This window comes from Gymnodraco acuticeps, unplaced genomic scaffold (genome assembly GCF_902827175.1).
Source record: "Gymnodraco acuticeps unplaced genomic scaffold, fGymAcu1.1, whole genome shotgun sequence".
Classification (NCBI taxonomy): domain Eukaryota; kingdom Metazoa; phylum Chordata; class Actinopteri; order Perciformes; family Bathydraconidae; genus Gymnodraco; species Gymnodraco acuticeps.
In genome coordinates, this window is record NW_022991974.1 from 1 (window position 1) to 13,415 (window position 13,415).

Below are 13,415 nucleotides of genomic sequence, written 5' to 3' on the forward strand. Positions count from 1 at the left end.
ATATACATGTGGAAAATATACATGTGGAAATGTACATTTCTAGTAACAAACAAATATAATGCAGGATATTATTGTGCAAGAATGGATTATTCAATATTAAATAGAATATGAATGTAAAATGTACAGGGAAAACTGTGAAAAACAGTGAAAAACAGTGAAAAACAGTGAAAAACTGTGAAAAACAGTGAAAAAAAGTAAAAAAACAGGGAAAATCAGGGAAAAAAAGTGAAAAACAGGGAAAAACAGGGAAAAAAAGTGAAAACAGTGAAAAAACAGTGAAAAACAGTGAAAACAGGCAAAACAGTGAAAACAGTACAAACCTGATGTCCCTTCTCTCTCTTTTCAGGTCCAGGCCAAACCGGAGAAGAAGCCAGGCACACCTCCACCGACTCCGGCTCCGGCCCTGGCCCCGACCACACCGACCCCCCCCCCCCGCGCTCACCCAAGCCCCCCCCCGGCTCCGGTGATCGTCCACCCCCCCGCCGCCCCCCTGCCATCAACATTCCCAGGTTCTACTACCCCCGGGGGCTCCCTGCCATGGGCCCGGCCCCCGGCCACGACGCCACCATCGCTGCCATCGAGGCGGCCTACACTGAGTTCGAGGAGGAGAAGGCGGACATATATGAGATGGGCAAGATCGCAAAGGTCAGCAGTTCAACAATAGACATTGCAATGTTCATAATCCTAGAACATCCCAGAAACACTCTTTACTCCTGCTTTAATAATAATAAAGCTTTATTTATATAGCACTTTTCATACAACACATGCAGATCAAAGTGCTTTACAAAATGACACATCACATGTTAAAGAACTTTAAAAGGTACATACAAAATATAACATTTGATCAGGTTAATAGACACAAGGAGGTAAAATGTATGATAATATAAAATAAATCATGGTTTCTCTCTGACAGATAAGACACAAGACAACTGAGTCGATGCAACAATATAAAATATAAAACCCCATAAAACAAAGTGAACATATAGGTACAACAGAAATACAAATAAAAAGATTATGACCTATAAAATAAAGGTAGGTAAATAATTAAGACTAAATGTTATCATCCTTATGAACCTGCTCTGAAGTATGAAGCATCAGAAATATGAAAAGAACAGCATCAATATTTCTTGGCAGTCATATGTAAGATTAACATCTTGCTACCAGACACATTTATTCCATGGAGACATATTGTTCAGAATATCGCTGCCCACACATTGTCTGGTTAATGCAGTGATGTAACAACAACATATTTCTAAGCAGTGTGATCTTTAATTTTGGAAAGAAAACACTGTGTTTTGATGGTTTTTCAGAAATATGAAATATGAGATATCGCTGCCCACACATTGTCTGGTTGATGCAGCGCTATTTTTTTAATGCACTCTTTCCTAAGCAGTCTTATCACCAACTTAAAAAAACCAACTCTGTGGTTTGAACAACATGCGATTGTTTTTCCGGGTAAGTGAATGGTTGTATTGTCTTTCTGTTCAGGCATGCGGGTGTCCACTCTACTGGAAGGGCCCCATGTTCTACACAGCAGGCGGTGAGAGGACGGGCTTCGTCTCTGTTCACTCCTTCGTTGCAACCTGGAGGAAGTAAGAGAGACCTCAAGTTCATCAAGTCCTACACATCCTAAGTCTTATCAGTCCATTTTAACTGTCCAAAACTGTCCTCTCCTGCAGGTTGTTGCACAGTTGCCACGACGATGCGTCAAAGTTTATCTCGCTGCTAGCCAAACCCAGCTGTAACTTCCTGGAGCAGGAGGACTTCATCCCTCTGATGCAGGTACAGTTTAATCAACATCAATCAATCGTAGTTTCAGGTTGCAGAGGTGGGAAGTAGTGGAGTACAAATACTTCGTTACTGTACTTAAGTACATTTTTCTAGTATCAGTACTTTACTCCACGACTTTTTACTTTTACTTCTTACATTTTGAACACAAATACCTGTACTTTCTACTTCTTACATTTTCCAAACAGGCTGGTTCCTTTAGTCTGAATGTGTGTTTGGTGCGTGATCATTATTCTTTAGAGTCATTGCGTGCCTATTGATTTGAACACGATCCGTGTATCCATCATTTCCTGGTCTTCTCTAAAGAAGAGGGACCAATGGAAACGTTGTCATGTTGCCGTTGTTCAGCATGGAAACATTCATTAGCTAACAATTACATTATTGTTCTGTTAATATGAAGGGAGGTCAGGTACTCTTTAAAACAGCTGGGAGTTATGGGTACTTTTTACTTAAGTACATTTCAAAGCCCATACTTCTCTACTTTTACTTGAGTAAAGAAGTTTAGTCAGTACTTACTACCTCTCGCCACCTGAACAGTTTCTTCCCCTCCGCTACCGGCCTCTTAAACAAGGCCCGGCCCCCCCACTGACACATTACCTCTGCCACATCATAGACTATATGCATTACATTAATGCACACAATGTTCATACTCCTTTCTGCACATATTCATATTTCACATTTCATAGTTTATATTTTAAAATTCGTTTTAATACAATTCTGTTTCCATGTAAATTACTGCTTTATTTCATTTGTATTGCTATTTAACTGTATTTTATTACGGTGAAAAATATGTTTTGTTTTATATTAGATTTCTTGTTTTTTATATTTTATGTATGCACCATGACATTAAGTCAAATTCCTAGTATGTGCGAACCTACCTGGCAATAAACCTGTTTCTGATTCTGATACTTCTACTTTTACCAGAGTATTTTCAAACGCGAGTATCTGTACTTCTACTTGAGTAAAGGATGTGTACTTTTGCCATCTCTGTCAGGTTGTATCAAAGCTCTTCTCTCTTTACATGAAAGAACCACAAAACCACATTCATGCATTTGCAGAAATAAAGAGGATGATGTACAGTAAAAGACAAAGGATTGTATTTTGAGATTTGAAGAGCATTATCTTATAAGGATATATAAAAAGGAAATAAACTACATACTTAAATAAAACGACAAAGATAAAAAGATATGGATATACTAAATACAAGACATGTAAAGTAAACCTAAGAATTTTACACGCAAGACAGACATTACACTCTCTCCGTGCTGTCTTCTGTATTTACCATCAAGACTGTTACGGGCCGTCCACACTACAGCTTCGACAGCTTCAAAAACGGTTTCTCCCCATTCACTTTGAATGGGGTGACGTCACTTTTCGCCGAACTGCATTGTGGGAAGCAGAGCGGAGCTTTCCTGGCGTGTCAGGCTGCAAAAGTTGAGCAATGTTCAACTTTTGAAGCTTCTGAAGCTTTCGGTGGAAGCGTCAGCCAATCAAATCATATGCCAGTACAAGCTCTAGCCAATCAAACCGCTGCTTGTGTGTCAGGGGCGGGAGATTCATGTGATTGGTTGTTGGTCGAGCTTCAGACACGCCAAGCTTTTTTTGAAGCTGTAGTGTGGACGGGCCGTCAAACACCTGAACTGTTGTAACAACATCCATAACATTCATCTGCTACTTAGTAATTATTTATCTATTTATCTAATATATCATTCCAATAACTTGTATATAGACTCGTATTGCACTATTCCACTTTTTCTTTTCTCACTTTTTTTAAAACCATTTTTATTTTTGTATTACTTTTAATATAGTATATTTTAATATTGTTTTAATATTGTCTGCTTATCTGTATTATTGTGTTGCATTGTTGGAGAGGCCTGTGACCTAAGATTTTCAACGACATAATTACTCTGTAGCTATGTTAGTTTGACAATAAAGAACCTTGAACCTTGAAGTCGTATAAATGAAGTTTTGTTTCCTGTTTGTCTCATCAGGACATAGTGGACACGCATCCTGGGCTCACCTTTCTGAAAGATGCGCCTGAATTCCATTCCCGCTACATAACAACGGTAAATGGCATGAAAACATCAGATACACTTTTGTTTCATTTGATTACTTTCGTGTATTTCAATCTGACAATAGGACTACTAACATCAACATTGTATCAGTCCGCTGTGTTGGGTATTATCGAGCAACGTCTTTATTTTGATTATTCGTGTATTATTCTTTTTTTTTAAACATGTATTTATTAATTTTTTACATTTTTCACATTACACACACACAACTGAACATTCCCCAACATTAGACATATGGCAGATTACAAAATAATGCTACAAAATAAATAAAATAACTAAATAAAAAGTGTACAGTTACTAGAAATCAGTTTAACGTACAGACCAAGAATATAATTACATTAGAAAATTAACAAATTCAACAACAAAATTGAGAGTTTTAATGTACTTCTAATTTATTATTTCCATTTAATTATACTTCTACTTCTGTCCTTTAAACTTTTACCTTTTGAATCCATTCAACACGTGTGACCGCTTAAGTTACTAGCTGCTTTATAAATCACTTATTTTACAGATGTGTCATACTCAACATTCCATGAAGATATAAAATATGAGGTATTGTACCGTCAAAAAAAGATAAAACCACCGCTGCAACCACTGTGCAAAGCATCGAATCAAAGCCATCAGTATCAAATATCTGTGACATCTCAGAATTTTGTGTGTGTGTGTGTGTGTGTGTGTGTGTGTGTGTGTGTGTGTGTGTGTGTGTGTGTGTGTGTGTGTGTGTGTGTGTGTGTGTGTGTGTGTGTGTGTGTGTGTGTGTGTGTGTGTGTGTGTGTGTGTGTGTGTGTGTGTGTGTGTGTGTGTGTGTGTGTGTGTGTGTGTGTGTGTGTGTGTGTGTGTGTGTGTGTGTGTGTGTGTGTGTGTGTGTGTGTGTGTGTGTGTGTGTGTGTGTGTGTGTGTGTGTGTGTGTGTGTGTGTGTGTGTGTGTGTGTGTGTGTGTGTGTGTGTGTGTGTGTGTGTGTGTGCAGCAGAAAAACGTGCTTTAGAAGAGAAAGGTTTGCTGAGTATAAGTGCAGAGAGGATCGTCACGGAAACACTGAAGCCCCCCCCCCCCCCCAAAAAAAAGGGACCCCGACCCTCCACATACCCATATTAAGACACTTCCTTCAGTTTAGGCCAGCTCACTGGCTACTGTATGACACACAGAGGTGGGAAGTAGTGGACTACTTAAGTACATTTTTATGGTATCAGTACTTTACTCCACTACTTATTATTCTGACGACTTTTTACTTCTTACTTATTACTTTTTGAACACAAATACCTGTACTTTCTACTTCTTACATTTTCTAAACAGGCTGGTTCCTTTAGTTTGAATGTGTGTTTGATGCGTGATCATTATTATTTAGAGTCATTGCGTGCCTATTGATTTGAACACGATCCGTGTATCCATCATTTCCTGGTCTTCTCTAAAGAAGAGGGACCAATGGAAACGTTGTCATGTTGCCGTTGTTCAGCATGGAAACATTCATTAGCTAAGAATTACATTATTGTTCTATTAATATAAAGGGAGGTCAGGTACTCTTTAAAACAGCTGCTAGGTATGGGTACTTTTTACTGAAGTACATTTCAAAGCCCATATTTCTCTACTTTTACTTGAGTAAAGAAGTTTAGTCAGTACTTCTACTTTTAGAAGTATTTTAAACACAAGTATCTGTACTTCTACTTGAGTAAAGGATGTGTGTGCTTTTGCCATCTCTGGTGACACATTAATAGCCCTGGGGGGCCAGTCCATGTACCAGGAAATGGGTGTTAATCCGCTCTTTACTGAGCCGAAGTGTTGTGTTTCAGGACAGAGAGCACGGCCCCCCTCGTTTCCATGGTATGCTAAAGACCTGTCTGACTCGTATTGTGAATGAGGACAAGAATATTAGTTGTAGATTGAATTGTGGGTGGGTCTTCCTCATGGAAAGATGAGGCCTACAGTTAAAACAGCCGGATGCCGGGGCCTGGAAAGATCCCATGTGAGTTTCGAGCTATTTTCATAGAGTCTGTCCAGCCTGACAGCTCCGGGTCAGAGTCAGACCTTTCGTTCTCGATCTATTTTTAGACCCCCATTAGCCAAAACTAAAACACATTTCACAGTCCCTCCACTCACTCAGCTATTCAAATATCTTAAGCTTTATATTTTGACTGAAAATGTAAAACTGTTTTGGCGTGTGTTTTCATTTTCTCTTGATTTCTATTCTTATTTATTATGTATGAAGTGTTCATGTGCTTTAATCTTGTGTTTCATTACTGCTCAACTAACGTTTTTATTATCTTTGCTTTTTAATGCCATTTTATAATGTGTTTCCGCTGCACTATTTCTTAATGTCTTTCAGTTTTGTAAGGCACTTTGAATTACCTTGTTTTGAAAGGTGCTGTATAAATAAACTTGCCTTGCCTTAGCCTTTTAGGACAAAAGCAGTCATGGAAACAGTCGAGGCAAATATCTGACTATATATAATGCTATATTTGGTACATGGTTTGATTTTGTGTCTTTTGGTGAACTGATATCTTTATCCTCTGCTAATCATAGCCTCTTTTGACACTCTGTTATCCCAGGTGATCCAGCGGATATTCTACGTGGTGAACCGTTCGTGGACGGGTCGTATGACCATGATGGAGCTGCGCAGGAGTAACTTCCTGCAGACCTTGGCCCTGCTGGAGGAGGAGGACGACATCAACCAGATCACAGACTACTTCTCCTACGAACACTTCTACGTTATCTACTGCAAGTTCTGGGAGCTGGACACTGACCATGACCTCTACATCGACCCCAAAGACCTGGCCAGATACAATGAACACAGTAAGGACCACTCAAAGAGTCCCGACTGGAACACATCCAGACCATACACATCTACAAATGTTTAAACTATATCAAGAAAGAATCCTTAAAATCAAAATAGATATGTATAGGATGTATAGATTATAAAGAGGCATATTTGTTATTTATTTTATGGCTATATAAAAACATTTTGGCCAGTAAATAATCAGAGAGAGACTGTTTTAGACATTCCCTTGCGTATCTGCCACTTGTTCAGCTCTGACTAGCTAATGTAGAAACGACAGCTGTTTGTCTCAGACTCAACGCTCTCTGATGTGAAATGCATTACACCGTTAACTACGTAAAATTACCACTTAGCCACATTTAAATGAACTTATTCAGTATTTAAGCAAATGGTTGAACTGTATGCTCTACAGCAGTGATTCTCAAATGGGGGTACGCGGACCCCTGGGGGTACGTTGGGGTACTGCAGGGGGTACGTGACATAAAAAAAAGGTTAATTAAAAAAATAATCTTAGTAAAATAAGTTAAATAGAAAACACAATTTTATATAAAACATTCCTAGAACCACCAAGGGGGTCCTCATATAAACATGTCAAATGTGTGTATTGTATTGTATAGTTTTTCACAATAACATATTACTTACATTTATAAAACAATCTGTTATGTTATTTTTTTTCATGCATAAAATGAAAATATCCTTAGTTTGTTGTAATGCATACCACGAAGGAGTTAATACATCACACACTGAGGGAACATCACTATATTGTAATTATTTATATAGGCTTTTTCGATCAAAAAATGTCGGGATCGGTTAGGGGGTACTTGGCTGAGAAAATGTTTCAAAGGGGGTACATTACTGAAAAAAGTTTGAGAAGCACTGCTCTACAGTATGTTTGACAACAGTTTCCATTTGTTTGTTACATTTGCTTACTTTTCTCATTCTCTCCTGTGACAGCATCCTCAAACAGAATCATTGAAAGATTGTTTTCGGGGGCAGTTACTCGGTAAGTGGAAACACAGACATGAACAAACACAGTGGAGCTGATTACTTCACCATGATGGCAGTATTGAATGTGTCTCTGTTGTTTCCAGGGGTAACGCTGTGCAGAGGGAAGGCAGGATGAGCTACGCCGAGTTCGTCTGGTTCCTCATGTCGGAAGAAGACAAGAAAAATCCCACCAGGTGATTTACAATCGTTCGGTCCTGCGTGATTTAGCATCTGTCAGAGCATTTATTCTCCCCGCGTGTGTCTAATAGACATTTAGAATCCCAGCCAGATGTCACTTTATTTGCAAATGCACTTTTCCACCTTTTTAGTTTTGTCTGTGACTGTGGTGTGTAATTCATTGTGCGTTTGTTGTTTCTCCCTCCAGTATAGAGTACTGGTACCGCTGCATGGATGTGGATGGCGATGGTGTTCTGTCCATGTTTGAGTTGGAGTATTTCTATGAGGAACAGTGTGAGAGGATGGAGAGGATGGGCATCGAACCGCTGCCCTTCCAGGATTTGCTGTGCCAGATGCTCGACCTGGTCAAACCCGAGAGTTCAGGTTAGCGTCAACACTCGCTCTTTTTAAGAAAGTGGAATCTTGCTTCTCACCCTTGCTTTCCAAACTTCACACCTACTGTACGTCTGTTTGTGTATCTGTTGTTTTCTCCAGGTAAGATAACCCTTGGTGACTTGAAGCGCTGTCGGATGGCCCACATATTCTTCGACACCTTCTTCAACCTGGAGAAATACCTGGACCACGAACAAAGAGACCCATTTGCTGTGCAAAAGGTGAGCATTCACATCTGTATGTGTCATATACAGCCACATTGCAGGAGCTATCAATTTGAAGGGGAACACAGGATTTTGATTTCCTTCCTGCAAAAGAGAAAATCGTTTTTTTATAATTTTGTATACTTTTTAAAAATATAATAGGCAAGGCAAGTTTATTTATATAGCACTTTTCAACACAAGGCAATTCAAAGTGCTTAATAGACTACTTTGACTGATTTACTCCCATTATATCTCCATTAATATCACTACTAGACAAATGGCTACAGGGGTTTGATACATCCACATTCCCAGGTTTCATTTTGTATTGCTATGAAGTAACTACTCTGTTTGTGCTTTTTCTTGTGTCTTGTAAAATAAACTATGAACTCCTCTCTTTCCTGTAAAAGACTGATCGTTGCTGTGTATGTGTTGTTTCAGGACATTGATAGTGAAGGTCCAGAGCCCTCGGATTGGGATAAATATGCCTCAGAAGAGTATGAGATCCTGGTGGCAGAGGAGAATGCAAACGAGCAGCTTCACGAAGGGTACGACACACACACACACACACACACACACACACACACACACACACACACACACACACACACACACACACACACACACACACACACACACACACACACACACACACACACACACACACACACACACACACACACACACACACACACACCATGTATACATTACTTCAGTGGACATTACATTGACTTAAGGCCCGGACACACCAATCTGACAACAAAGAACTGACACAGACGGACCCCGACTGTTGCGTCGTCTCTGCGTTTTGGCCATGTGTCGCACTGGAGCACACCACAAAGACTTCATCCGACGGCCAAGAAGCACGTACGAACTGCGCATTCGTGAGTGGCAATAACTCTCCTTACCAGCAGGTGGCGGTAGTGTGTATTCGTCATTCAAAAGAGGCAACAACCGGAACACAGACTGCATGATACACCGAGAGAAGAAGAACAGACTGCGTGATTTAAACAAACAACAGTGTGTGCGTTCCATTTTCACTCTACAGCGAGAAGCTTATGGGGCTTTCCCGAACCTGTGTCGAGAGCTGGAGTTAAATTAAATCTCAGATTTGCCTTCTTAATAGTTTGTTTAGGTCCCTCACTTCCGTTTAGCTTCTCATGCACTGATTCGCTAGCTGAACAGCCAATCAGAGTGATTTATTTTGCCGACTGCCTTTGACTGACTGCCCGGCTGAAAAGACCCGACGGTGCGGGACACACCAATCTGAGTAGGGCGTGTCGACGCTCATCGTCGGCCTGACGCCCACCGACGCCGATAATCGGCCTGGTGTGTCCGTGCCTTTACATGCATTTCCTGGAGACGTATCCTAACCTTAACCAACATATGCCTAACCCTTACCGTTACCCTTACCCTAACCCTAACCAAGTCTTCACCCTAAAATGAATGATTCCCCTCATGGGGACCTCCATTTTGTCCCCATAAGGGAAGCCAGTCCCCACACGTGACTGTGTAAACAGATTTAGGTCCCCACAAGGATAGTAATCCTATGCCACACACACACTCTCACACACACACACACACACACACACACATAAAACTCACCTTTTCTATCTTGCCTCCACCTATCTTAACACTTTTTACTTTTGTTGTTATTTTGTTTTACTTGCTTGTAAGCACTTTGAGCACCAGGAAAAGCGCTTTATAAATGTAATGTATTATTATTATTATACATGCCTATGTGCATCTCCAAGTATTGAAATACACAATACAATATTTTGATATTCTGGTATCTGAAGATGAGTTTGTTTGTCAGGACAGTTAAACTATAATTCAAATTAACCAGTTTTGCTGTGTGTTGTGTTTTCAGGTCTTTTGATGATGACTATGAGTCCGAGGAGCTTCAAGTCTCAGGAGAGATTGGGAATAAAATGGAAAAACTGGTCATTTCAGACCTGTCAGCATAAAACTCTTCCCTGGATTCTTGGGTATTTTTCCTGGAAAAAAATGGATTGAAGGTCCCTTCAGAATGGAGCACCAAAAGATGCATGGACGTAAAGACAGAGAGAAACATCTGTCTCTCGATGACTCTGGAGCCTCCTCAGAGCAGGCTCATCGTTTTTCGTGTGTTTGTGTGTGACCGTAAACCAGTACTGTTCTGTGTCTGGTGCAATATCACTTCTGTATTTATACAGAGAACTGTTTCACTGCCTCGTGCTCTTTGATTCGTCCGAGAGAACAAAGCGAAAGATGGTGGGGAGAAATGTACTATAAGCTCTTAAAGTAATCAAGACGAATAATCTCTGTGTACTTATAATGTAAATGTGAATTTTTATACAGACAATCCTGCCAAAAGACAATCATCTGAAGGTAGACAGACAGAGACCTAGAGTTACACAAACAGTGTCCTAGTTGGATAAATATGGACACAGAAATGGACAATTATAGCGATAGGAACTGAAAAAGAGCAGTCATCTGCTCAGTAATGATACATCCAGACAGACACTGCCATCAGAAACCTGCTGCCCGCACAGCATGTCACTGCGTTCCTTGTTAAAGGAAGTTGTTAAACCTCCAGTCCCTTCAGGGAGGAATCATGTAACAGTACCTCTCTGTGGCCAGTCTGTGTCACTGCAGGACATCACAGTCACTCGGTGCATAAGGGCTGGCCAACTTCAAGAGAGGGAGTTCAGTTTACTGCACAGCCTGAGCTGCTCTATTATTAGTGCAGCACTATCAGCGCTCCACCTCTGGACTCCCTTTGCACTTATTTTTAAACCCTAGAAAAAAAGTGTCTGACCACACAGTCAGGCCACAGTGAGACATATGCGTGTTGACAAACATATCAAACTCTCTGGTAGAGTTTCCCACACATTTCCACCTGTAACATTTGCAATAATGCAATAGCATAGGAAATGTGAGCTCTTCCTGTCAGTCTCATGCAATTATTCAGCACAGTGTTTTTCTCCCTTCCTTGTTGATTATGTACAGTACCTGGTTATTACGTTGATCTGTTTCTGAAATTGATGCCAACATTTTTATTTGTTCCGCTTAAACATCTCTTTGTCATGAAACGTTTGATAATGAAACTTTTTTTACACACCACTGCCTTTTTAAAGGGACACATCCCCCAAACAATGGCTACTCTCAAACCTTAGGTATTATCTAGCCTGCAGATAGTTTTGGTTTGATTTGAAAAAGTGTTAGGAATCTTTGCGATTTCACCTCAACCATATTACAGTGCAAATAAGGGGAATTTAGTTATATTTAAGCTACTTCATTTTTCTAGGCTTTTTGCAACAGCATCATTTTTTAATTGTTATTGTATTTGCAGAAATCTCAGAGATGGATACATTACAATTCAATCAAATCAGAACTGTTCACATACATAGATATACTTGGTTAAATGTAGCTTTTTAATTGGAATAAAACGACCCTCCATCACTCCCAGAGACAGCTGCATGTGAACACTGCCCTTACTGTAATAGCTAGCAGTGTGTGTGTGTGCTCAGAAATCATAATACAGGGGTGTGTTTTAGGAGCGTGTGATGTGTAGCTCTCAGTTTCGGGCTGATAATACGTCATAGTTGTTGCCATTGGATGTGATTCCCAGGGTCAGAGTGTGTGTGCACGCTAGTATAACTCTTTAATTAGGAAAGGGACAGCTTTTGTACACAATGGCTTCAAATTCACTGCCATATACCTCCTTCACAGACATTTACTGTACACACACACACACACACTCACACACACACACACACACACACACACACACACACACACACACACACACACACACACACACACACACACACACACACACTTTAGTTGCTATAGAAAGGGAGAACGCTAGTGGATGCTGTAAGGCCTTAAGGACCTTAAGTTGACCCTGTTATGCTCTATTGCCATTGTAAATGTGCCTGACTGTGTATTAAATATATTATTATAATAATAACTAATGATAAGCCATTATAGATATAACGGCTGCGATTTGTTGTTGTATTTTGATGGTTTGTATTGCTGTGCCACTGTGTGGCTCGGGATAAGGGGGGTAAATTATGATGGATGTATGTATGTTTGTGTGTTCGATGCACGGTGGATATCATCAGAAGAAAATGAGGATCTGACAATCACAACATATGACAAACATCTCACGTGGAGACCTCTGGGACTGATGCTTTTTCTCGCTGTGGCGACACACACACACTCACACACTCCCAGGGAGACCAGCTGATGGAGACAGTGTTTGAGAAGAACTGTTGAAGGCATTGGGACTCCGATTGTGTCCTGATGCAGCATCAAGCCGGGAGAAAAGCCATGCAAAACTTTTACTTTGAAATGAAATCTCTACTTTGATATGCAGACGGAAGACTTTTATTTTGATGTACTTCCTCTGTGCAGAGGAGACTTGAGTAGGCTGACACGTATTCAAATACTGATGATTATTGTATTGGCATGGCTTTCTTTCTTTCTTTCTCTTTTTCTTTCTTTCTTTCTTTCCTTTTGTTCTTTTTTCCTTACCAATGTCCTTCTCTTCTTTCCCTTTTCTTTGCCCAGCGCTGTCATTTGTTGCTTTTTTTGAAGTTTAAAAGTTTAAATAAAAATATGTTTCAAGAATAATAACTCTCCTTGAAGGTTTTTTACGGTTGCCTACGTACAACCCCCTCCTCTCAACTCAGACACACAAACAAGTCTCACACACACGTTCGTCATCCAGCCCTCCTTGTGTACACACACAGTGAGTACAGTAAGTGTGTTTGTCTGCACTGAGGCTCTGCAGAGTGTGCTTTACAGCCTTTTAAAGTTCTGAGGGTCTGGCGTTCTGACCTTCTACCTGAAGGATGATTTATTTGGCATCCATATCAAGAACTTCAAACTAGAACATGATATCCTCTTTCAAAAACATTTAAATTGATACTGGTAACATTTCAAGGTTGGTGAGGTTTTTAGAGTTTGTTTTTTGTCCTCAAGTACAAGGGATGATTTAATGCCAGGGTACTCGACCCTCATGTCTTGGACTGCTACTG

The 13,415-nt window shown here is 40.2% G+C and overlaps 1 protein-coding gene across 1 annotated transcript; it reads left to right on the plus strand.

The window, feature by feature from the left end:
* Positions 1-346: 346 nt before the first annotated feature.
* Positions 347-13,008, plus strand: LOC117536198 (serine/threonine-protein phosphatase 2A regulatory subunit B'' subunit alpha-like; the record flags this gene model as incomplete). The annotated part of the gene is given in 11 exon segments (XM_034200965.1): positions 347-645; positions 1,489-1,592; positions 1,680-1,782; positions 3,780-3,854; positions 6,405-6,648; positions 7,586-7,634; positions 7,723-7,812; positions 8,004-8,179; positions 8,291-8,409; positions 8,830-8,936; positions 10,259-13,008. Coding segments are annotated over 11 exon segments (1,272 nt in total). The 3' UTR covers positions 10,356-13,008.
* Positions 13,009-13,415: the final 407 nt, after the last annotated feature.